This window comes from Globicephala melas, chromosome 7, assembly GCF_963455315.2.
Source record: "Globicephala melas chromosome 7, mGloMel1.2, whole genome shotgun sequence".
Lineage (NCBI taxonomy): Eukaryota > Metazoa > Chordata > Mammalia > Artiodactyla > Delphinidae > Globicephala > Globicephala melas.
Window position 1 is genome coordinate 47,599,949 of NC_083320.1, and position 25,968 is coordinate 47,625,916.

Sequence of the window (25,968 nt, forward strand, 5' to 3'; positions counted from 1 at the left end):
AGATATAGTTATTAATTAGATTTCAAGTCTACAGTGTACTTTTTCTCTCTGTCCTCTATAAATGCCATATAGTTCAGACTTTCCTCCTATAGTCATCCGAACTTGGGTTGCCTTCTCCTCATGTAAATGCTGTCCATCTTTACAGGCCCACATCAAACTCAATTGCTTTCTAGAATTCATCCCTGAATGCTTCGGCTTACACTGCTCCCTCTCTTATTTGGATTCTTCTTAGAGGCAGTTATACACACTGGAACATTTTGTTACTTAAAGAGAGTTGAGCAGGAACCCTTTGGGCTGAAAGGCACTGGGTCACAATAGAATCTGCTCTATCTTCCAGGTAAGAAAAACAAAAAACAAAACCAAAACACACTAGCAAATTCTTCATCCAAGACACTGCTATACTAGGAAGAACATAGAGGCCAAGTAACTAGAAATGGGGAATCAGATAGAAAGGAGAGGGTTTAGGGAATGTCCACAGTAGGGAGCCAAGGGAGAAAAGGATAAGGAGTGAGGGAAGGTCTAGGGCTGAATATTTGCCCAATCGTAGTTTTACCAGAGACCTCATTCTTCCCATAAGCATTACTTTCATCTCATATTTCTATTTTTATATTGCTTTAATCTCATGTACCCAGCAGATGAAATCAGGTCTTCTTGGTTGTATGAAGATGAACTCATAATTCTGTGTATGAAGTAATGTGTCGGCTCAGAAATATGGTTTCTTTCTTCTTTCTGGAAAAGTGCAAACCATATGTTATATAAAGTAGCGTTTGATATGCACTTTCTCATATACTTGGCATATTCTGCCCTCTAATCTACACTATTATTAGAAAAAGTTTCAGAGATTACATTAAAAATGGATGAACACTGTAATTCTAATTAAAAGGTCTCTTTCCAATAATTCTTTGGAAATGGCTAGTAAAGATGATCTATATTATAATATTGAAGTCTGAATAAACATTAAAGATTAACCTAGCACAAACTTTGAAGAATATAGTTTTCCATTTCTGTACTTTACAAATATTTTAATGAAAACTTAGTTCAAAAAGAAAAAAAACAGATATATATATAATTCTGGTCAGTTCAGAAGCTTGTCAAGTCAGTCATCTTAACCGTACTCTGATCTGTTTGTTGGGAAGTCATGTGTGATTTATGGCTATAACTTTTGTAAGAATACCTTAATTGTTATGTCTATTAGAATCTTGAAAAAACAGACTACTATTATTGGGATTATTGTATATGAACAATAATCCATTATATGAAATCCATTTTGACTTTTGGTATTGTTATAACAATTCTTTAGTTATCTCTGAAGCCAGGATTTCTGACTATGAGGCTCAACAAAACTATTCTGCAGACTGCATTTGGTCATGTAATCACACATAGATTCCCAACAAATAGGTCAGAGTATGTGTTAAAATGATTTACCTGGGAAACTTCTGAACTGAAGAGTTGTATCTCTGTTCTTTTTCTCTGGCTCATCTCAGCTTTTGTGTTAACCTAGGAATAATGTCAAATGGATAATCAATAGAATTGTCTCACCAGGAAATCCTGTACCATATACACTTTTCCAAGACATGTTTTGGTATGGATTTTTGGACAGGAACCACCCAAAGGGTCACTGAAGTCTAGACCATTATGTTATGTGAGGGGTATGGTATTAGGGACAAGAGCTGTTCCCCATGATGAGAGTGGAGTTTATGGGCTGATTGCAAGGGTGATATTTAAAATATTTTGATTAACTTAACTTTGGGAAAGTTGGCTAACTTGTAAGGAAAAAGTTGGCTATGTAACTGCCCAAAAGATATATATCTATTAAAGTGAGAGTCAAGATTCAAACTCAGACAATCTGAATTCGTATGGATTCTTTTTTACCTCTTCCTACCTTGGCCTATTTTCTGGTCCCACCCTACCTGCTCAAAAGGTATTTGTCAGCCAAAATACAAAAGGGCTGGAATCTATTAAAAGATGGATGTAAATAATTAGCTTGCATTTCTCTTAAATAGCTTCCATTTTCTGTTATCCCTGGACTTCTAGCTAATATATGTCTCTTTCCATTACCTGCTTTCCCTCAATTCTGTTTTATGGCTTCATCTGTTAGTTATTTCTCTCATACTGTAAATGTTGCCAGACTAAGGAAGAGACTATCTGGAACCATTTTAGTATTTTTTTCTGCCCAATTAAGGTACATTCTTGGACAGAATTTCTGAAGATCTCTATTCTTTCCATAGATATCTGGTTATTGACAGTCATATTTCTCACTCACCTTCCTCTGTGGCTTTTCCTCCCAAATAGAATCTGTTTCAGTCAAGGTTCTTGAGCAGGTGGCCATGTCAAGTTTAGCAAGAGTTCTTTTAACTTGTCCCTCCTTCGGTTCTATTACATGATTTGAGGTTGCTTCAGTATTTTCAACATTTGCATTGGATGTGGGCTGACAACATTTGCTTAATGAAAAATTCTTTTTCAGGCTACTTGTGCTTCGTGTTGGCTTGGGAGAAACAACTTTGGTTTCTATTGGCTTTGTGGCTTCTTTCACTTGATCTTCAACTTTTTCTCCTAAGTGTTCTTCTTGTACAATCTCTCTTAAAACAACTTCATTTTCATCAGACATTAGTTCCTCTTCTATGGTACTTTCTGAAACTTCTTGATCAATATCATGAGCTACTAACCGAAGGATAAGTTCTTTTTTGTTCTGAACATCTTTTAAAAGCTCCACCTTGGTGATATCAGGCTTCCTTATATTCTGAAATGAATTTCTGCAAACAGCCTGGAATTGAAGGTATAATGAATATCAAAAACAAATGCCTCAATCACTTTTCCTATGATTCTATTATAATACAGCTATTTTAGTATGATTTCTAGTTTCATTGTTAAAGTAGTATTATCTTAAGATGCCATGCTTACATTAGCAATATTTTAAAAAAGAAACATGAAAATTGTAAGAAATATTTGTTGGTATCATTTCTTTTACCTTCAGAGGTTATTTTATTAATCTACCATAATTTACTTCAGAGTTTAAAGGAAGGACTAAAGGAAGGACTTTTTCTTCTTTTTTGGTTAAACTTTATATTTTGTTGCATCATATTTACTTCTTTGTTTTTTGGTTACTTTGAAAGTTTGTGACAGAAGTAGACATGATAATATATTTTTCTAAAATTGTAGATGGGTTATCATAGAGAAATTGAAATGTACATATTTTCAACAAGAAAGCAAGGTACTATCTGATCTTGACTTTTAAAAATGATGAATAACCAAGATTGTGAAGGTCTTTGACTCTTTAATCCCTATCATTCCACCCCTGATCCTTTGGATATATTTTCCAAAAGAATCTTGAAAATATAAATCTTCATTTTTTTCTCACCTCCCTAGTCAAATCTCACTTTCCATTTTCAATGTCTTAAGACAGATAAAAGACAGTTACAATTAAATAATAGAACTTCCGCATTTCAGTAGCCTTTGATGATGCCACAGAACCTCCAAATTGTTTTGAGTTAATAATTCTAGACTTCAACATCCCTGTGTAACACTTTAAGCCAGTTTTTTCAGATATTGGTGTCCTAAAAGAATATCTTCTGTGGAAAAAAAATATAGAAACAGCTTCCTTAAGAATTTAAAACCAATCAGTTTTGATTTTCTGTGTTAGTGGAGGGGACCAGTGGTTTACAAAATCCAAAATCTTTCTATATGGCTTTGAAATTTGTGACTATATATGGTTTTCATATGTACATGCCTAGTGTGTTGGGAACTTATGGTATCTCAAAACAGAAAATAATAAAGCCCTTGGGTGAGGCTAACAAGTGTCTAGATTCGCTGATCTAATCTACTGTTCTTTGGTTTCTTCTCTGGTCCCTATGCAGGAGATTGATACTCAGATTGGTACAAATCGTATGTCGTATCAGAGTTGTCTAGGTCTGCTTCTTTGTGTTTTATTTTGAGGATGGATTTTCTTCCCCTTAAGAGGACAGCAGTAATTATTTTGGTTTAAATATTCCCATCCTGCTTTCCTGTGGTCTATAAATGACTTAATGAAAGAGAACTGGTAAATACGAGTAAGATTTGTGACAGAAAATTCTACAGATAATTAAAAACTGCTTTTGACTAATGTTATTCTATAGTCTGTTCAACAGATTTTACTCCTAAGGGGTTACTTATGTATGAATGAAGACTACCAAATAATATGCTAATGCAAACAATGAGAATCCATGTGGAAGGATAAATTTTAGAGTTTGAAAGGACTGTCATCTGGTTCAAAAAATTTAGGGAAAAGAAGATTAAATTAGTATGTTAGCCCATAATAATCTCAGTATTTGAGTATGAAAACACAAAGTGCCAATTAACATATTTAACAGCCCTGAGACCTAGTTCAATGGGTTGCAGGATAGTGCTGGAGAAAATTTACTTCAAGTTTATGCTCCAGCGAGAATGGTTCTATAAAACTTTGCTCATTGTCCAGGCCACAGACTGTACCCCTAAGCACACTCAGTCCTCTTATGAGTGAATACCATGAGTAGAAGAGGCTCTGATAAAAATCAAAATGTGTAGTAGATCAGTGTAACTATTGGCTAGACCACCCTTTGACCTCAGTGGTATAGTTTCCTTGTAACAAGGACATCATTTTGTCATTTTAAAGTCTCAATTAGTTTAATATATTTGGGGCCTAAGTATGGAGCTGCAGGGCAGAGCTAGGGACTAAAGCATGAGGAAACAGGTTCATAAATATGGCAGCATTAAAGCAGCTAAATCTAGAACAAGGATAGAAGAAGAAAGAAACTTGCCACTTCTTGAGAGTATAGAAGAACTTGAGGAAGGCTAATATAATTAAAGTGAAATAATAAGAAACAAGTATAACCTAAGAGTTTATAGAGCAGTAGTAATCAGAGTAGTCTGATATGTGTTGATGAATGTTGTTAAAAGTAAAAAGAGTAGTATTACTCCTGTAGAGCCTTAGGTTTGAGAAATGTATTTTAGATAGTTTTTATCATTATAATTTCAGTCAGCCTGATTTTACTGTTAAGGGTATTTCCCTATATTCCCATTATTTTTTTAAAGCCAGTTTAAACTTATTGTCTTAGGAAAACTAGCCTGAGACCTTTAGAGTGAGCCACAGAGCTGATATGGCAAGTCCCAGTAAGTCATATAACTATACGAATGAACTTGTGCAACCAATTTTCCTATTGGGCTAGGCAATAACAACAACAACAACAAAATACATTCCCATATACCTATTTGAGGAAGGGAATCACAGAACAACCATGGCTCACTTTTTTTTTTTTCTATTTCTTTTTCACTTACCTCAAAGGGTTTTACATCGAGTCGTCCCATCTTATTCAATGAGGTACGTCTTTCTCTTTTTAACTGTCCTACAGTAGATGTGTTTGAGGAATAACTTCTTCTACTTATTGATGCTCTTCTCAGTTCTGCTATGTTATGTCCAGTGTTTTTAAAACATTCCACCTTAAGTTTCTCAAGAGGTTGAGTTTTTACAGAAATTACTGCTAAATGTTCTGAGATAATGTTTGGATCTATTTTGAGTGGTTTATTCCCAACATGTGGAACTATTTTAATTGTAGAGTCCTCTACAATTGAATCTTTATTTGACTCTTCTTTATCTAAGTCAGGGATCACTTTAGCATGCTCTTGTGCCTTTTGAACAATTCTGTTAATGTCTAGATCTCCTAAGAGACCAGCATTTGAATTCTTTGGACTAACGATATCTAAGGGAAAATTTGAAACTTCATTAATAATTAAACTGGCCACTTTTTTAGGGAAAACTCCATTTGTACTTTTTATATCATAATAAAGATCTTTATGGGTTCTCGGTTGTTGTAGTACATTACTATAAATAGAATCAATAACCTGAGAAATCATTTCTATACTTTCTGGATTTAAAAAGTGTTCTTCAGAATCAGCAGCAACAAGATTAATATTACTCTTAGAAATTTCAGCCGTCACAGATTTTGTCAGTTGAGATGCAATTTTATTTAACTCAGGCTTTGATAAGTTTTTTGCATGTTTGCTTGAGGCACTTGGCAACCTTACTATTTTAGCCAAGAACAAAGCCAATGCTTCCTCTAAAAACGTGGCATCTAACACAGAACGTTTTTTGGATGAAGACTTTTCCTGGGACTTAAATTCATTAACCATTTTGGCCACTCTTCCCATAATTTTGATAGCTTCCAGAGCTAATTCTGAACTTGGTAATTCTTCCTCTACTTGAGGTTGAAATTTAGAATTGGAAATTTCTTTCACCAATAAAAAACCTATTATATCAGAGAGGACATTACTCTTACCCATTAAATCTTTAAATATAGAAATGTGTGAGCCAGAGTGCTTTAAAATACTGGTATAAACAGAATTAACTACTTTTTCAATGGTTTCATTGTCAGCTAAAGGTACAGTAGGCAATTCCTTCGCTGGTGATACAACTTTAATCTTACTTTTGGAGATAAATTCTTGTATTGAATTTAATATTTTTGAGATAATTTTTTGAATTTCAGTTTCTAGGGATTTGGGTCTTTCATTATCTACTTTTGGAAACATAGATAAAAGCTTCGATAAAAATTTCACAGCAATTTCTTCTATTATGTTATAAGGCAGTATACGAGCATGTGATGGTTGAGGCTGGGGAACATCAGCAGTTTGGATAACATCTTTAAGAATATTTTCAACAACATTGTCAACTTCTGCACACTGATATGGAGTTAGCTCTCCAGAAAAGTAGTTCTGCAACTGATTACCAGTCACTTCTTGTAGAATTAAGTCAACCATGGTTTCTGAAAGAATTCTACATCCACTGGTTGCACAATTTTGTATAATCTCTTGTGATCCAAACTGTGACAAGAAATTATTATAGAGCGATTGAACCACTAATTGAATAATTTCATCATCATTGGGATGTAAGGATTCCACATACTGTATAATCATATTTTCATTTTTGGAGATCTCTGTTGTAACTGTACTTAATAACTTCATTTGAAAGAAATCTAGTTCTGTGAACAAGTTGCCCTCAGATGTTTCTGCTTCAGTGTTGGATACTGTTGAGAAAATTTTAGATGAAAGAGCGTAAATCACATTCTCTAAGAATTCATGAGGCAGCATGATGGTATATGGCGATGATATTTGACATTCTTTGCTGGCTGTTCGAGCCAGCTTTTGGACCTTTTTAACAACATCCTTAGTTTCCAGAGGCAAACATGAAGGTGGAAACTCATCACACGATATCAAATTTAGCTTATATTGAAAAATTTCACTTATCACTGCACTAGTTAGTCGTCTTGCTAAATTTCCCCCATTACTCTTTATAGTCTTACAAATGGAGTCTTGAGATTTATATTCCTTCAAAATATTGCACACAGAGGAGTGAACAACTTTGTTGACCAATGTTTTATCAATTGATATTTTATCTAGGAAAAGTATCTTATTTGAAGAGGGTTTTTCAGTCATTTTATGCATATTATCCACAGTTATTTTCTTGACATTGGATGGTGCTTTATCTATATTTGATTCTTTATGCCTGGGAGGTTCTTTAGGAACTGATGACACTTTATCTACAGGTAGAAAAAACTGATTTTCCTTATCTGGCCTAAATACCTTAATTTGAGCATCTGAAAACTCCTTCAACAGTGAATCAATAAGTCTCATAGCTGTGTCATAGAGTTCAGCTTGATTTTCATCATCACTTACATTTTGGCATCTATCATATGTTTGTGTTTCTGGTGAGGAAGAAAAGACCAATTTGTTAACCATTTCGGTGATAACATCTTCTAAAAATTTAGCAGGAAGAATTCCAGGTTCACTTTTTGGTGGGTACTGAGGACTGTCTGATTTACTAGGTTCCTTTTTAATATCCTTAACTTTTACTTTCTCTTTTTCTCTTTTTTCCCCTCTCTCTTTCTCTTTCTCTCTCTCTTTTTCTATTTCTCTTGCTTTCTCTTTTTCTTCTTTTTTCTCTTTGGCAGGGAGATTTTTGTTAATTGACAGGTATAAATCCTTTGTTGAAATGGACTGTGCAAAATCCTTGCCAACCTCTTGAACTAGAGGCAATGATATATAACTTGGCAGACTTTGTCGTTTTGAATAATCTGCTAATTCTTGAGAATGATATATTCCTAAGATATTATCATAAATATTTTCAGTGACATTTTGAACACATTCATAATCTGAACACTGTCCTTCCTTTATATCTATTTGAGCTGGAGAGTCTTTCCTTTCCTCATCGTTTGGCTTTTGGGCAACTGTTTTCTCTATTGTGGTCTTTGTATTTCTTGCTTTGGTTGTCAAAGAAGATAACTGAAAGGGCTTGTCTTCTTTTTTTAATGAATTTTCTCTTGTTTTGTCAATCTTCTTCTCAATGTCTATTGCAAAATCTGGTCTAAGTATTTCCTTTTCACATTCTGTACCATCAGTAGCTACTAGAAATTGTGTGTGTACCTCCTTACCTTGCCCCTCCTTATTTGAAAGTGATATGCTTTTCTTCTCAATTTCATTATTTTTAAGTGTTCCCTTCAAATACAGCTCCTGTTTATCTTTATTTTTCACACTAGTAGTTGGAGAAGTAACTTCTGATACATTATATTTTTGAATTGGAATTCCCATTTTATTTTCATTCTCTTTCTTTTTATTTGCCACATCTGCAGCTGACTCTGATAACAGGTTAACCATGTTGCTTTTCATAATTCTAGTTACAGAGGTAACTACTGGATCTTGGATGTCACCTTTTTTCATTGATGTCTCCTTAGTTTTGAAACTTTTCTTTTTACTCATTGCACCTCTATCTATTTCCAAAGTATCCAACACATTTTTCTGGTCTGAGGTTAGAGATGTGTGTTTATATGATTGTTCTGGTAAAGTAAGTTGGTTCCCTTTTAAGCATCTGTTTATCTGTGTAGAGGTTTTCTGTAGAAGGTGTTTAACCCTTTGGGTGATGTTATCTGGATTTAGAAATGAATAGAAGGTGGAAGACCAGTCTCCTGAAAAAAGTGGTTGAATCTTGAAAGCAGAGATGGCCTTCTGGGCTGAAGCAGCAATCATTTCTGTAACAATGTTGTTTTTATCATCCTTCTGAATAGCATTAGATCCATACTTTCCTATGAACTGATCATACACAAAATTGGATATCTTATCAACTGTCTCTTTATCAATTGGTGGAAAAGAAAAAATTTCTTCAGCATTTGGTAGAACTTTAATTTCACTTTTCCTAAATTCTCCTACCAGAGAGTTTGCAAATTTTATAGCCAAGCTCACAATGTCTGGCTCTGGTGTTTCTTTTTTCTTAGAATCTTCAGTAATACTTGGAAGAGAGCAAAACTTGTGAACAAGGTCAACAATTACATCTTCCAAAAATGTAGCTGAATATAGAGAAGGCTGTCTCTTTTCTTTACCAGGTTTAGTATGTACAGAGACATGGTCATAATTAGATAAGTTATTGGAAGATGATTCTTCACCATGTAAAAATGGCCTCAGATGATGATCCATGATTTCCTTCATAATGAAACCAGCTATTTTACTGAGGAATGAGCCTCCTTTTTTGTCTGCATCTTTCTGGACTTCAGCTTGAAAGTCAGATTTTTTCAAAATATTATTACATATAGAGTCAACCAAATTCTCAGTCACTTCTAATTGCATACTCTCTGTGTTCTCCTCTGCCCTAGCAAGACGGATCTCATGTTCAGAAATTTCTTTGATAATTTCATCAGTTAATTTTGATGCTGCATCCACAAACTCATAATCTGGTGAAACCTCTTCCTCTTGTAGTTCACTTTCAGTGTCAGTTGAAGGGAAGATATGCACTAGAAGCTTGTAAATCATGTCTTCTAAAAGAGAATGTGACAGCACAGTAATACGTAATGGCAAGGCATGGCTATCTCTCATGATGACATTGAGCACATTTCTGATGATTTTATCAGCTTGAGGGGAAGAGTAGGAAGAAGATACTAATTCTCCTGAAACTAATGACTGCACCTGATAATCATAAATTTCTTCCAAAAGCAAATTAAATATTTTTCTTCCAAAACAAGCTGTGTCACTTTGTATAGCCCTATATATTTGAATCAGAGATTTATATTCATCTAATAGTTTTTCATAAATTAGGTTGACTGTTTTTTTAACCATTTCTTTATATCCTTCTGAAAAACACATATCATCATCAAAGTTATCTGAAACTAAAATCTCCGATGTGGTGAACTCCAGAACAATTGATTTTACTAATGTTGTAACAATGCCAGTAATTTTGTCTTTAACTATATCTGGATTTTCAGCAGCCAAGACATTATGTGAGAATGCATAAAGAAGTTTACATAAAAGTTCAGAAATTACTTCCTCCAAAAAGACGGCTGAATTCACAATTAAAGACAACTCTTTTTGTTTAGGATCTACTACTTTCTGTTTGTAAGTTTGATCAACTGCGGCTGAAAGGAGAGTTTTATCTCCAGATAAAAATAACTGAAGATGATGGTTAAAGATTTCTTTTATTATAAAACTTGCTATTTTTGAAACAGGTATATTACTTATATTTTTTTTATCTTTTGTAAGAGACTGGTATATATTTGAATAGGAAAGATCAGCATAAATGGAATCAACCATGGATTGGATATCTTTTTCTGAAATCATACTATGTTTTTCATTCCCATGTTTAATAATACATATTGAATGTTTTGAAATTATTGACATGATTTCATTTATCAGTTTTATTACTGTATTACTTAAGTCTGATTGAGAAGTATTTTGGTGTTCTGTACTGGAGGCCAATGGACTCATCTGAGATATAAGCTGAGACACAATTTTTTCCAAATGAGTATGTGATAACATAGTAGTATATATTGTTGAAGCCTGTCTTTGGAATCTTGATTTAGTAATGTCACATTGAACTTTCTTTATCAAAATATCAGTACTAAGTTTGGATTGTGATCCAAATGGAAACTTTTCTATAAGATTTGTATGAATTTGGAAATCAAAGGTTTCGGCTAGGATGGTTTTAGTTATCCTTGCAGCCAGTGTCTTTGTGTCATTTAGAAAATCTTTATCAGGCATCATATCCATTTCATATTCTTGCACAACTTTGCTGTACACCATGTCAATAATGTTTTTGACTACATCTCTCTCCACTGGAGGCAAACATAAATTTTCCTCAGCATTCTCTAAAATGCTAACTTGGGCTTTTGAGAATTCCTCTGTTATGAACTGTATGAGTTTTTCAACTTTATCAAACAGTTCATCTTCTGAATCTGTTACTGATTTTGTTTGTACAATGCCTAACACCCTGTGGAATATCTTGCCTAAAACCCCAGAAATCACATCTTCCAAAAAAGTTGAGGAATAAACACTGGCATAAAACCACTGCCTTTTCTCATCACCAAAATATGTATATGATGAAGAAGGTAATGACTTTCTGTTCACAAATGGCTGAAGATGTTGTTGACAGATATGTTTAATGATAAAACCTGCTATTCTGTCAATAAAAACATCATTACTGCTTGTGATATTTTGCTCAACTGATTCTTGAGACTCAGAGTTTGAAATATTTTTGAATACTGAGTCCACAAGATGCTGAACACTGTCTTCTGAATAAACAAACTTGGTTTCTTCATCTCTTGAACATCGAATGTCATGTTGGGAAATTTTCATCCTAACATCACTGATTATATTTGAAGCAATTTCATTGAAATTAACTTTTGATCTATCTTTTGGAGTTTCTCTGTTTGCAACAATGCTAGATGCAGAAGGGAAAATTCTAGATAATAGTATTCTGATCATGTCTTCTAAAAATGTATATGGCAGCAAGGTGTTATATGGAGATAAACTCTGACTTGGCTTGGTAGACCTACTGATGTTACTAAGAACATCTTGAATGATATTCTCAGTTGTTGAAATAAAATATGAAGATGGCAAATCCCCAGAAAACAGTGGATGAAGAATGTAATCTGAAATAGCTGCTACAACTAAGTTGGTAATTTTTTCCACAAAAATATCTCTGTCTTCAGACTCTTTATCAACCTCAGGGTCTAATCCATGCTGTTTTAAAACATTTCTATAAACTGAGGTGACGAGTTCATCCACAATATCTGTATCTACAGAGGGGTAAGACTGTTCTTTGTCATTATATAGAATGTGAACTTTAGCTTTGTCAAAATGGTTATTTACTGAGTTTACTATTTTTTGGGTCATGTTTTCCAGCTCAATTTCAGTGTTATGCTTTGGACTGAAAATTTTTGATAAAAGTCTGGCAACAATTTCCCCTACAAATGTCTTAGGGTAAATACCTGAGGGTGATGGTGTCTGGGGTCTGTGTGACTCTATGACTTCACTGAGAACCTGTTTAACCGTATTCGATATTGTATCCGATGGAGTCTTTGGACGAGGTAAACCTTCTCCACACAAAAATGGTTGAAGATGATTTTCAATAATCTCTTGGATAATAAAACTGGCTATTTGGTCAACCATAATTGGGCTTCTGCTGACTATACTTTTCTGTATTGAAAGAAGAGAGTCAGATGTTTGCATAATATTTCTATAAACAGAATCCACCATCTTCTGGAGGTTTTTTCCTGTACATAGATATTGATTATCATATATAGTGAACCAAATTTTATGTTTTGAAATGGCTGATATAACCTTATTTATTATACAGGTTGATATTTCATTAAAATCTGAACTCATGAAATATTTTTTTCCCAAAGAGGATGCCTTACTGGGTGGAGGAATGAGTTGAGATAAAAGTCTTCTGATGATATCTTCTAAAAATGAGTGTGATAACATGGTGCTATAGCCCGCTGAAGACCTAGCTTGGGAAGTAAATTCTCTCAGGTTGTTTTGAAGTTTCTGTAATATAATTTCAGCATTGAGAGGGTAGTATGAATTATGTAAGAGCTTTCCCCTGAAGCAAGATGGGAGTTGGTAGTCCAAAATCTCTAACAATATGCTATTCGTTATTTGTTCTGCTATTGAAGTACTGTCACATGCCAGATTACCACCACAGGTCATTTTCAACTTATATTGCTGTAAAACATCATAATAAACGGAGTCAACAATCCTACTAAAAGTTTCTTTATGGATTGGTGGAAAACACAGTCTTTCTTCAGAATTCCGTAAAACAGTGACCCTTGCCTTATTAAACTCATTCACTACACTGTTGATAAATAATGCATTCATCTCATTGAGCTGGGCTTCAGTGATGTTTTCATTTTTGCCCCACAGTGAAATAGAGAGGTTAAAAAACAGTTCTGAAATTATGTCCTCTAAAAATGTGGCTGAATAAACACCCGTATTCACATCTCCTGGATATAGCTTATTATGGATGGCTATTGTATCCATATCCTTTGTTCCCTGTCTTTTAAAAGGTGACACATTAGCAAAATTTGCTGAATACTTCTTGCCAAATGGTGCTTGTATTTTGGAGTTAACTACACTGAGATTATTCAGGGGTCCTGTCAAAGCATTGCCATCATAACTCGTGAGTCCTAAAGAACCTTTACCTTGTCCTAATTCTGTTAACTCTGGCCTTTTTGTTTTTATGAAACTAGACTGTATTTCTCTCGTTCCATACTTCAAATGCTTGTTTGCAAAAGGTGGACTTTGGGGCAGTTGTATACTGTGACATAATTTATCCATCAATGATTTAACCAAGCTGTGGGAAAGAACAGTAAGAATAGAGTCTGATGACAGTAAATCTTGATCCATTTCTGCCAGATTTTCCAAAACGTCTGACATATAATCCCCTTGAAATTGTTCACAGTCCATCGTTCTCTTACAACAACCAAATTCTTCACCTTGTACACTTTGAAGTATTTTTAAAAGTTGACATTCTTCTGCTGATATCTCTTCAGAAAGAGGGCTATTATCAAGAAAGACAGAGTTTGTGCATTTTTCTAAAAGTGTTCTAATAAGTTTCTCACACACAACATTGAGAAGGAAAACTGATTTGGGGGTGAGCCCTAAGTTATTTCCAAGTATGTTATTACATTGCCGATCATTTGATGATGCAAAAAATATTGCTTTTTTATCAGCATCCATAGCCTCATCTGGCTGTTCATCTGGTAAAAATAAATCCAAAACAATACTGAAAACTTTGTTGACTACTTCTTTGGATTCATGAGGTTTTAGGCTACCAGCCAGACTATCTAACTTATGGGCCAGATAACTTAATTTATTTTTTTGAATGATATGATCAGTTTTGTGAGTAGATAATTCCCAGTCTCTGGAAGCTTTCTGTCTTTGCATGGTATTTTTTTTGTGGCAAATGGGCACACTGTTGCTTCTAAGCATGGAAAATGGTCTATTTCTTCCACTGTTTTCCAGGTGATGATTTAACCCTATTTCTTTGGACAGTACATGAATCACACCTATTAAGAGATCCTGAAAGAGATCATCAAAGTCAGCAGCAGCTACTCCTGGGCAGCAAATGTACTTTCTTTTTAAGGAAGACATTTGCTGTGCAATGTCAATCTCTATGATGTTACTATTTAAAAGGATTTCAGCAATGATTTCAGAAATACTTAAAGCAAGTTCTCCAACAGAAATTGACCTACTCTCAAACACTTGAGAATCAATTGAAATAATTGTGTTAAATGCTGCATGGGAAGCTTTCTCCTTTTCTCTGCTATCTGTGGTGCTATCAGAAATGCTTGAAATTAAATGGCAAATGACGGACTCAGTGAGATGTTCACAAAATTGATAAAGAGAATAATCATTGTATATGCTTCTTAGAGGCTGTTTTGATTCATATTTTTTTCTTGACGGTGTGGAAACAATAGACACCTCCTCACTGGAAACTTAAAAAAGAAAACATTACCATTTTAGCACGCATTAAGGGACATATGGAAAATTCTATATATTGGTAGTTATTTACATATGAATTTCACCTTTGGAACACCTCACTAAAGAAAAAGAAAAATCTAGTCAAGAAAGATACTGGGTTTTCTTCAGATACTTATTTTCCCACCTGTGGAATCTTAGTTTTAGCCATAAAGTTGAGAAAATAACCCTAAAGAATTCAAATCTCTAAGTCTAGTGCTGATACCTATCTTGCTTAGATGGGTGAAGGTGCTCAAAGAAGCTGGAAATCCTGGGGCAGAGAAATGATTTCCAAGTGTGATGTTACATCTTAACATGTCTGCAGTGATCTCTAGAGACTTCATATAATTATTTAAAAAATATTTTTAGTCAAACATATAATATGTATTACTTTTAGGAAACTAAAGAGTTGTGTTGCAATAACAACTTGACTGAAATAAGAGTGCTCACTTCAGAAAGGTTAGGGATGGACTGTAACATCAGCAGTACTTTAACCCCTAGATTAGTTTGTTACAAAGATGATGGGCCAACCCAACCAGGCACAGGACTGTATTATGCTATTCAACAGAGTACTGCAAATCATATACCTACTTGGTATGGCCAATTTCTTGGAGTGGCAGCCAGAGCTACATACTATTTTTTTCACAAAACTACCTCAGAATGTAATAACCTATTATACCTCTGCATGTGGAATCAGGCAAGACTCAGTGGAGAGGGGAGGCTTTAAGCTGAACTTTGACAGCTAGACAGGTTTTGGCCATGTTGAGATGAAGGGAGGGAGGAAAGAGTGCTCCACGTGGAAGGAACATGAGTGAAATCGCTGGAAGGCCCTGGACATGTCTGGGAATAGAGAAGATATATGATAGAAAGAGCCAAATACCAGTGGGAGGGAATCATGGATCTTCTCTTGTTTGATTTCTTTTTCTTATTCTCTAAGTTCAATTAGGCTATGCTTAAAGAAATTCTACTTATAAGCTTGCAGTTGCAGACACACAACTGTCCACCTTGAAATCATACCAGTTTTAAGTATAGGAAATGGCCTCATGGTGCAGGTAGGTAGGACTGATAGTATGTGTTCTGCAATTTGAATGATGGGCAAGTGATGTCTCTGGACTGGTAACGTAGCAACTAATTATTGGCAACTAGAATTACTGATCCAGTTCAAAGCTATAATAGATTATTAGATTGAATGTTATGAACTTTCCAATAATAAATTTTCACATATGAAAGTAGCTATCACATATGGTTCAACCTCTAGCATATACAGATAAGCTTTTTTAAAAAGGGAATGAAAATATATTTTTAAATATATGTTTAGAGTATTATACCTAAAAGGAATTTAATAACACTGGAATATAAGCAAAATAAGATGTTTAACACAACTGTTCTTATACACTGTGACTAATAATAGCAACGACTTCAACTGTACACATTAAAGTTGAATCACAACCTTCAGTTACCTGTACATTTGGTATGATTATAAAGAAATCATGCATGAGAACTTTAATAATCTTTGGAACTCGGATCTCATGTTCAACCAAAATCCCCTGCTTTAAAAAAGTCACATTTTCCCTCATCTGCAGATACGGAAAATTGAGAGACAGACCTTTTCAGATTCAAACCATATGAATGTTTAATTTTTTTTTTTTTTTTTTTTTAGTATCCTGATATATTAAGAAGTACTTAAATACCCTCCTTCTAAGGCTGTTTTCAGAAAAACAGTAAATGAAGCTTCTTGGACAGGAGATCTTTTAAATATATCTATTTTTTTCTAAATTGTGCCCACTCTTACTTACCTCTAGTTTCAAAGTTCTTGAAATATGTGACCACAGATGTGGTGACATGTCTTGCTACCAAATGAATTTCATTTGGACCCAGTTCATGATCAGCAAAAGCAATGACTTCAACTTCCTTCAGAGTCTTTATCTTCAGGTAACTCTTATTTTCCAATTTTTGCATTAAAGAAAAATCTCCTCTGCTGGCTTCAGGTTTTTTGTTTTCTTCTTCAGGTATACAACTGATTCTTTTATCCCACATTCTAAGCAAACTTTTTTCCTCATTCTTTTGACCATATATTACAGACAAAGGGTTTTGCTTTGATATGAAAAATGGTTTCATTGTTTCTGTGCTTTCATTAATGTGTGGTTGACTTGGAAAGCCGTAGCTTAACAGCACAGTACTGACAATATTTTCTGCGGCTAAACAAATTTTGAGTGGAGAGACAGTTGTCTGAATTTGGTTTGGCTCAACAACTGGTTTGGAGATCTCATAATGAAACACTCTTGGATTTTCACCTTTTCTCATTTCTGTGAATGACATGACTTGCTGTGATGCCGTTTCTGTGGATTCATTTGCTTTCTTTAACAGTTTTTGTAAGACACTCCCTTCAGGGAGGGAGCTATTTCCTTTCATAGCTTGATCAAAATAGCCCAAGTCAGATTCCTTTCGGCTAAAGTCTTGTACTTTGTTTCTAGAGCATGATGGTATGTTTTCTGAATCAGGCCTTTCCATTGGCTCTGAGCTTCTAATTGTGTCTTCTACGGAGGCTCTGGAATATAAGGGTAAATTTGATGAAGACTTATACCTTTTTTTCTTATCTTCCTCTGAATAAAACCCTAAACCTGGTATGCTGCTTTGTGGAGGATGATTCCCGAATCCTACTTCCTTTAACTTTGACATGGGCATTTTCGTATCAGTTGCTAATTCAACCTGATTAACAATGTAGGTATTTTCTACTCCTTGGAACAAACTTTCCTTTGGAAGGTTTTTGATCAGAGACTCATTGAAATGAGTATACTGGTCCATCAGTGTACCAATGATCTCACTTGCTGCAATGTTTTCTTTCAATATGCTAATTGAAGATGGTTCTGCTTGGCTTATTTCTTTGTCCAGCTTGCTCTTAATTATACCAAGCATGTCGCTGACAATATTAATGGCATATGTAAGTAACTCTGAATGGAACGAATGAACCTGTAGAAGGGTATTCTGTACATTTTCCTTGGAAATAACAGTACTTGACTTGGATTCATCAGAAAACTTTTTTAGTGGTTGTAATTTTGGCAACATCTTTTTGCTTAGTCTCTGTTGGACAGGAAAAAGGTTTTCTACAGGCATCTTCGCTACTTCAGAAAACTCATATTTAGAGATATGTTTAAACTGTAAGTCTACAAAAGACTCTAACAGGTTTAAAACCCTGTCTACAATTTCTCGAACAATTTGGTTGCTAGAGCCCAAAGGACTTTGGTCTTCGGTTTTAGTGTTATATATTGGTTCATTGCTGAGGATGTCCTTGGTTGGAAAACCACATTTACTTTTAGTAGTAATGTGTTCTTTCCTGCTTGCTGGAGTTTCTTTACCACGTGGGGTGGGCATTTGGGATAAAAAGCACAGCTGTAATTTTTCAAATAGCATTTCAACAATTTCCCTTCCAAACATATTAATTTGTGCTTTGGTGTCTTCAGCTCTTGTAGAAGCTCCCTTAAAACAACTATGAAACCTGTTTTCACAATCTTCAAGATGTGGCAAATTTAAAAGTGAAAGAGAATATTCTAATTCTTTTGCTTTTATTGAAATTTCTGTCAAACCATTTTCAGCTATCATCAAGAGCTTACATTTTTCATTTTCCATGTCATTTGATTCTGCTTGCCATTTGTCAAACATTTTTTTAAATACACCTTCTTTAGGAAAAATCTGTTCTAACTGTGAAGAAACATTTTCCAAGTAAAAACATGCTTGTGGTTTGGCAAGAGACTCTGCACCTATATTCCCCTGTGAAAGTTTGGGATCATCCAGATGACAGAATACGATAGGATTAGCCAAATTTTGGTTATTTGTAGCATATAATCCTTGCAAAACCGTACTAACTATTTTATTTGCTGCCATGATTTGATCGGATGGTAAAGCTTTATCACCTACCATTGCTCTAATTTGCGTCACCTTTTCAAATTCTTTAACAGTTGTTTTCAGGATATTACTTATTATATCCTTGGCATACATTTTTAGTTCTGAAGTAGGCAACTTTACTTTCAGTAAGTTTTTGGCATCTCCCATTGATAGGATGTGTGGCAGCCCAATGGCAGTCTTGGACCAGATGTATTTTGGAGTCTTCTCTCCAGGACCTAATTTAGTCTTGCTTTTGGCCTTAGTACGACTAGGTCCTAGGTGTGGTTTTGCTCTAAATTTAGGCAAAGGAGTAACTTTTGATCTTGCTTTTAAACTTGTTTTAAAACCTGGCTTAGGGTTGCCCTTAGGGCTTAGTTTAGAACTGTGTAGCCTTAGAGGTTGCAACTCAACAGAACCACCTTTATGGGACAGGGCCTCTTCTAGATAAAGTGAGGCAAAATTTGTGATCTTATTGAGAACCATTTGGACTAAATCCTTCCCCACTTTTAATGGTGAATATTGTAAAAAAGTTTTTTCCAATAGAGAGACATTTTGACTGCCTGCATAAGGATAAACCTGTGGTAGCATATAGCTAGTGAGATTACTTCCTATTCCTGCTTGTGTAGTTTCTCTGATGCATGATGATTTCTTTGGTAAAATATTTTTGTCAGTTGCTTGTACTTTATTACTTTCATATAACGACGTCACAACTACAGAGTACATTTCCCCCAAAACGCTTTCAATTATGTCACTTGCTACACTGTTAATATGGGATTGAAAGAAGTTTTTTTGTGTTATGTCTAATGTTTTAATTTTAGAGCTAGACATAAAGTGGGGGATTTCATTAAATGAAGGCAAATGGCCTATGATTTCCATTATTCTTTGATACACTTTACTTAAAACTTCTTCCACTGCACTGAATAATGCAGTTCTTGCTTTTTGTTTTGATTCTTCATTTTTTGTAAATATTTCCTCTAGAACAATTCTCTGGCTTTCCCTTTCCAATGCCATTTGGTTTTGTTCTAATGGATACTTTGAAAACAGAGACAGTTTGGTGTGTGTTTCCTGAGCTCTTTGTCCCAGTGATATTTCATTTGATGCAGTTCGTTGTGAAAATAAGTTAGGATTGTCCTTTGAGTAAAAACTGATTTCCTTTACAGATCTTTTATTATATAAAATCTTTAAGATACTGTTGACAATTTCACTCACAGTGGTGATTTCTTGGAATGAAATGTTGTTTGGGTATGGATGCATCTTTTGGATTTTGAGGTCTAAGTCATTTTTAATCAGCTTCAAAATGGCACTGGCAATGATGTCAGCATATTCTTTAAGACTAGCTTGTGATAGATGAATTGTAGATCCAAGTTTTTCTCTGTAACTGGCAAAAGTGAAATCTGTGAGCTCTTCACTGAGAACAGTTTCATTTGATATTTTCAGAATATTCACATTTGATTCCACCTGGCTTGATTCATGAAAGATGCTGTCATCTCGTCTACAGTTTTCCAGTTCTGGGCTCAGAAATGACTTTTCTTTAGGCTGGAAAGCAAGAGTAATTAACAAATCCATTCTTTCTGTGGCAAATGATTCTAACCGATTGAAAATAGTTTTAGTAATGAAGTCAGCACTTTCCTCACATGGATCAGGAACAGATTTCTTGGGGTCTTCTTTCTCTACTATAGTTATATGAGTATCATTAGCATAAGCTGATTTCAGATTTTTTGAAGATGGAAAATGCCCTGTTTTTCTTTCACTTTTTGACTCCATAAGAAGAGGCTGTTGACACTCTGCTTTTGGAAACATATCACAAAAGGTCAGGGGCAATCTTGTAGAAGTAGGATCCTTTGAATTTATGCTAAGTATGACAGCAGAACTGAGATTATGAAGAACGATATCTACTATATCAGTGGATATCAATATGACATCTGAGTTAGGAACTGAAAAATTTGGAAGAATCTTATTTGCACCCTCAATGAACATTTCAGAATTTGCTCTGGAATGTTTGCCAGCTATGCTACATTTCAAAGTGGGTGTGGCAAATGAGAGATTATTCTGATACAGTATTTTTTCATAAATATCACATAAGATACTTTCAATGGTATCTTGTATTTGAAACTGAAGTACTTTTTGATACTCAGTCTTAATAAACAGCTTTTCAATAATACCTTCTTGCTGATCTGAATTAATGTCTTTGTCAGGATTGTTTTTGTCACATTTTCCTTTAGATGATACAATATCTAACACTGTGTTAACAATTTGACTTGCAATACTCTCAGAAACCACAATGTTATGAGTTAAGAAAGAATTTTCCCTTTCTTTATCTAATTCATGTTTGATTCCTTGTAAAATTTTTCTGGCCACTTCTGTTGCATATGTATTTAATTTATTCAAAGAGACTTGACATAATGAGTTGGTCTTTTCTGACATAATATGATCCACTGAGCAACAGGAAAATTGATCATCAGAATACAAATCTTTGGCTGATAATGCTTTGCTTAATGTACTCTTATCCTGCTGAATAGGTAAAGCCATTGGAACTGTGAAGTTGATCTGGGGACAAAAGAGAGATTGTACTTTGGAAGTAGCAAAAATTTCTAAACTTATTAATATTGCCTGTATAATATCTTCAACTATGTTTACTTTAGCCTGTTTGTCAACATTGAATCCGGACTGAAGAGTATACGGATTCTTGTTCGGCACAGTGATGGAGGGCTTTCCTCCTCCACTGGTGTGTTCATGAAAAGAAACATTTGTTGAAAAGGTGATGGTCTTATACCTGTTTTCACTTGCATTTCTCCCTGTCATAGCAGCTGAATAAAGTTTATCAAACACAGTCCTAACAACATCATCTACCACTATGGTTACATCTGCTTCAGACACCATCATTTTATCTATAAATTGAACAGATGTTTGAGCAACTGTCTCTTCAATATTGTGAGGGATGCCACTTAAATAGGAGTGGGAGAGAGAAAGCATATTTAATTGACTGACCAAAGCACTTTGAAAAATTTCATTCAAAATATTTCTTATAATGGGAACAACTGGAGATTTCTGTGGTTCTTTGAGTTTCACTTCAGTTTTGTTTAAGGTTCTTTCTAGAACACATTGTTGAAGAGAATCTGATTTAGTTTCTTCTCTAAGTGATCTTCTCTCTCCAATGAATTCTTTCTCTGTATTTGCAGCATCTTCTAGAAATGAATCTGATTCAACTCCACCAGGAAGAAAATTTCCATAGGTTGGCCTGTATCTGTAAGTTTGAATGCCTCTCTCTTCAGATTCAGTTTCATTAAGCATATCTGAGGATACTGCATCTAAAATTAAACTGACTATATTCTCAAGCATTTGTTTGTCAGGTGATGGTGTTTCCATACTTGTCCTCAAATCTAATAAGTTCATCTTTAATTCTGTTTGAATAGCTTTCAAAATAGCACTTGATACCTTCTTTGCATGCGTGTATAAAGCAGATTGCAATAGTTCTTCATGTGTGTCCGTGAAAACACTGGGACTTTCACATTCCAAGTCCATCTTACTGATTTTTTTATTTCCATCATTGATAGACGCCTCCAGAGTTTCTAAATTTCCATTGGCAAACTCTTCTAGTTTAGCAAAAACCATATTAAGAATATCTGAAGCCACAGCTTTCAGTTTATTAGAATGAATTTCTTTTTTGCTCCCTGTTTTGGAAGACTTAGGAGCAATAGATTTTTCCTTGCTTTTAGTCTTCTCTTTATTACCCTGCTGAACCATCCTGGAAACTATGCTGGAGATTATGTCAGTGCACTTGGCCATTTCCTCAATAATTGAAGTAAACAATAGGCTGTCAATATCAAGAGACTCTGAGACAGCTTTAAATCCTGAACTTACAGAACTACTATCCATGTCAACACTACATAATTTTGCAAGGATATATTCTAAAATTGTTGTGGAAATGAGCTGAATATTAGACTGCATTTCAGTGGCTGTTTGCTGATTCTCATTTGTCTTCTCTCTGCTTAGCTTACTACAAGATGGCTGACAGTGAGGGTGGGCTCCTATGAGCTTGCATAACATTTCATAGAGTGTTTCCCCAATATCATCTAACACTTGCAATCTGGAATTCTCTTTGAGATCTTTTTCATTAATGACACTGTGGAGAGCACATGGCGTAGCTAAAAATTTGTAAAAAGTGTTTTTATCCTGTCCACTTGGCAAAATGTTCCCTTTATCAACATTATCAGATCCGCATGACGTCATAGGCTTTGGATTTTCTGAAGGGAGTGAAATATTGCTTTGATCTGAATGTCCACTTGATAATATTTCACAAATGCAAGTTAATAATGCAGATGCCATAATGTCATCACTGAGATTTGAGACAAGAGATTCTGATTTATCAGTGTCAGTAAAAAATCCTTTACCTGTAAGGGATTTGGTATGGTCTGTTTCCCTAAGATTTAGGTTTTTCTTATTGAGTTCCAGTTCATTCTGGATAGCATGCAAAACAATGTTTACCACTTTAGTTGTATAAGTACTAAGTTCAGATTGTAATGAAGATTGCTCTGCAAGTGAAGGTTTGAAGCCCATTTGCAATTTTGGACAAACAAATAACTTCAGCCTTTTAAAAACTGCATTAATGATCTTATCAGTAATGTCATCTATAGGCGTAGGTTCACTTTCTTCAGATTTTAACAGGGAAGGCTTTGCAGGATCTACATCGAGTGAAGATAAATATTTCATTTTCTTTTCACTCTCGAACCATATTTTTAATGGCTTTTGATTTGGTGCTTTTTTGACCATGTGGAGAGTGTCAGGACTCTCTAGAGAAGTTTGAAGAACTGATGATGAAATGGAACTTTTGGTGGTATTGGGAATGCAGCTTGCCTTATAAAGTATATTTAATACAGCATCTGTTATTTCTTGAGCCACTGCACTAATTTCTGACACAGAAAACATCTGGTCCATCCATTCTTGATGTGACAGTCCTTGAGGTTTTTCTGAAACAACAACTGAAGCTTCTTTGCCAGTTTTACTGTCTAAATGACCAAGAGGAATAGAAGATACGTCCTTGAGCATTTCCGTTAAAACACTTTTAACTATGTTTTCTGAAGCCTTTTGTATTTGATGCTTTTGATCTTGGCTGAAAAACAAAATGTCTTTATTTAAACAGGGATTTTCCTTTAAAATTTTATTCTTAAAAAATGGTAGCTCAGTCTTTAACCTCCGATCATGAAATGCAGTTTTGCTTCTTGGAGAAGCAGGCTTTGTAGGTTGTTTGCTATTTCTTTTGTATTCAAGACAAGTGTTTCCTTTTGTAAACCAATGCTCAGGAATCTGTTCTTGTGATTTTGCTTTTTCATCTTTAAAAGATGAATCAAGCACATTTTCCACAATTTTGTCTATTTCTTCATTATCATCTTCAGAATAAAGGACCATGCCAGGAACATTAATAGGTGGAAATGGTCTTCCAGACCCAGAACCATTAGATAATCTAGTGCCAGTGAGTCTGTACTTTACTTCAGTGTCAGAAGGACTTCTCAGTCTAGAATGTCTACATTTTTGATTATCTGCTTTTACTGGTTCCTGATGTAACTGAGTAAAGATCTCATCGAGCAGCTTAAGGAGTACTACTGTTTCATCAGATGCAATAAGTCTCTCATTGTTAAGTTCGGTTTGTACATGTCTTAGTATAGTGCTGATTGCTTCCTCTATAAAGCCAACCAAAGAGGACTGGGAAAAAATATTTGACATTAAATTTTGTATTTCCTCTTTAACAATTAAATTAGCTGCATCAAGTTCAGGACATTTCTTTTTGTTGGCTTTTATAAAGCACATATATGTTGGGTCTGCCATATGTTGCTGATAAGAAAGTTTAGCTGCATCTTCAAGATGAGGAAGTTCATATTGCTTGCAAGATGCAAGAGTCATCAACTTTTCTAAAATGGCATGCACCATATCCTCTGCAATATCACACATGGGTTCCACAGTATGAGGCAGTGAATCTATTAAAGGTTTTCCATATGATGGAGTGAGAGATTCTCCACTGGGTGTTAAGCTTGGTTTAATGTTGACTGACAAATCTTCTTGTGAAAATATCTGGATACATTTTTTCTCAACTGCAGACTGTAGCTTCTCAAGCATGTTTTCCACGATCTCTGAAGCTACTGAGCAGATATCAGCATTAGAAACCAAGTCTCCTTTTTCAGGCTCACTTTGGTCAACAAAAACTTCAGCAGTAACAGAAGAAATAGAAGGAATGGCCTGTGTTAAATCAGACATTATTTCTTGAAAAATGCTTTCCAAAATCAATTCAGTTTCCCCTTTTAAGTGACATTTAAAGTTAACAAAAACATTCTTTAAATTCTTCATTTCATTCATAGCTTTTGTTTTTTGATCAGAAAACAATGGACTCTCTAAGCCGTCTGTTTCAGTGGTAGCATCCTTTGATTTTTTTGTGCCCGTTTCAAATGATGCTAGAAGGTGACTATCAGATTTACAACTTCTGAGCTTAGGGTATGTATATATCATGCTTGTTTTATTATGTTTGAGTTCAGATGTTATAGATTGTCCTTTAATGTGATGTGTTTTTCCCACAACTGTTCTTTCCACATGGGCAGATGGTGGTTTTAAAGGTGTGGTCGGTCGCCTTACTGATATGTCAACTGCAAATGCACAGGGCTCTCCCTGAAATGTTTTAGTTGTTGCAGATGTGTAGCTTCCATATGTAAACTCTTCACTGCATGTGCTACAAAAACTCGAACTATCTGAAGAGAGGATGGAGTCATCAGATACTGGGTATGCATTATTTTTCAACCTTTCTTCATACTTTGTGATGGCTGGGTATAATATACTGGTCACTGTAGCCACAACCCAGGTCATTATGTTCTGAATTGTGCTATTCAGTTCCCCAGAAGTTACCTGGAAAAGAGGCAAGCAGGAATGAAAAGAAAATCATGTTAACAACTTACTCTATTCTGGGACAGAGGATAACATTTAATTTTTTATGTCAAACAATGCATAGCTTGATACCACCATCGTTATAAAAAGAACACAGTGAAAGAAAACCTATTTGGAATTTCAAATTAATTTCAAGTTGGTTTATTCTGTGCTACAGTAAAATACTTTTTGTATAAGTTTCCAATTGACTCCCATTCCCTCAGAAGCTTTTTCTCCCCCGCCAACCTTTATTGCTAGGATAAATGAATTTCTGGTAAAAAAAAAAAAAAAAAAAAAAAAAAGATCACTAACTAGCTATCCAGGCACATTACTGGCAAGTATTTCGGCAAGAAGAAATATGGTGTCTACAACCCAGCAAAATTACTTTAAAATGAA

General features: G+C 34.7%; 1 protein-coding gene across 1 annotated transcript in view; it reads right to left on the reverse strand.

The window, feature by feature from the left end:
- FSIP2 (fibrous sheath interacting protein 2) overlaps positions 1-25,968 on the reverse strand; it is a 126,380-nt gene that overhangs the window by 15,366 nt on the left and 85,046 nt on the right. Inside the window, exons 13-17 of the mRNA XM_060301530.1 lie at positions 19,097-25,554; positions 16,581-19,048; positions 5,290-14,762; positions 2,264-2,764; positions 629-729 (exon numbers count right to left, since the gene is read on the reverse strand). Of these exons, the coding sequence (XP_060157513.1) occupies positions 629-729; positions 2,264-2,764; positions 5,290-14,762; positions 16,581-19,048; positions 19,097-25,554 (19,001 nt within the window). The remainder of the gene's footprint in view (positions 1-628; positions 730-2,263; positions 2,765-5,289; positions 14,763-16,580; positions 19,049-19,096; positions 25,555-25,968) is intronic.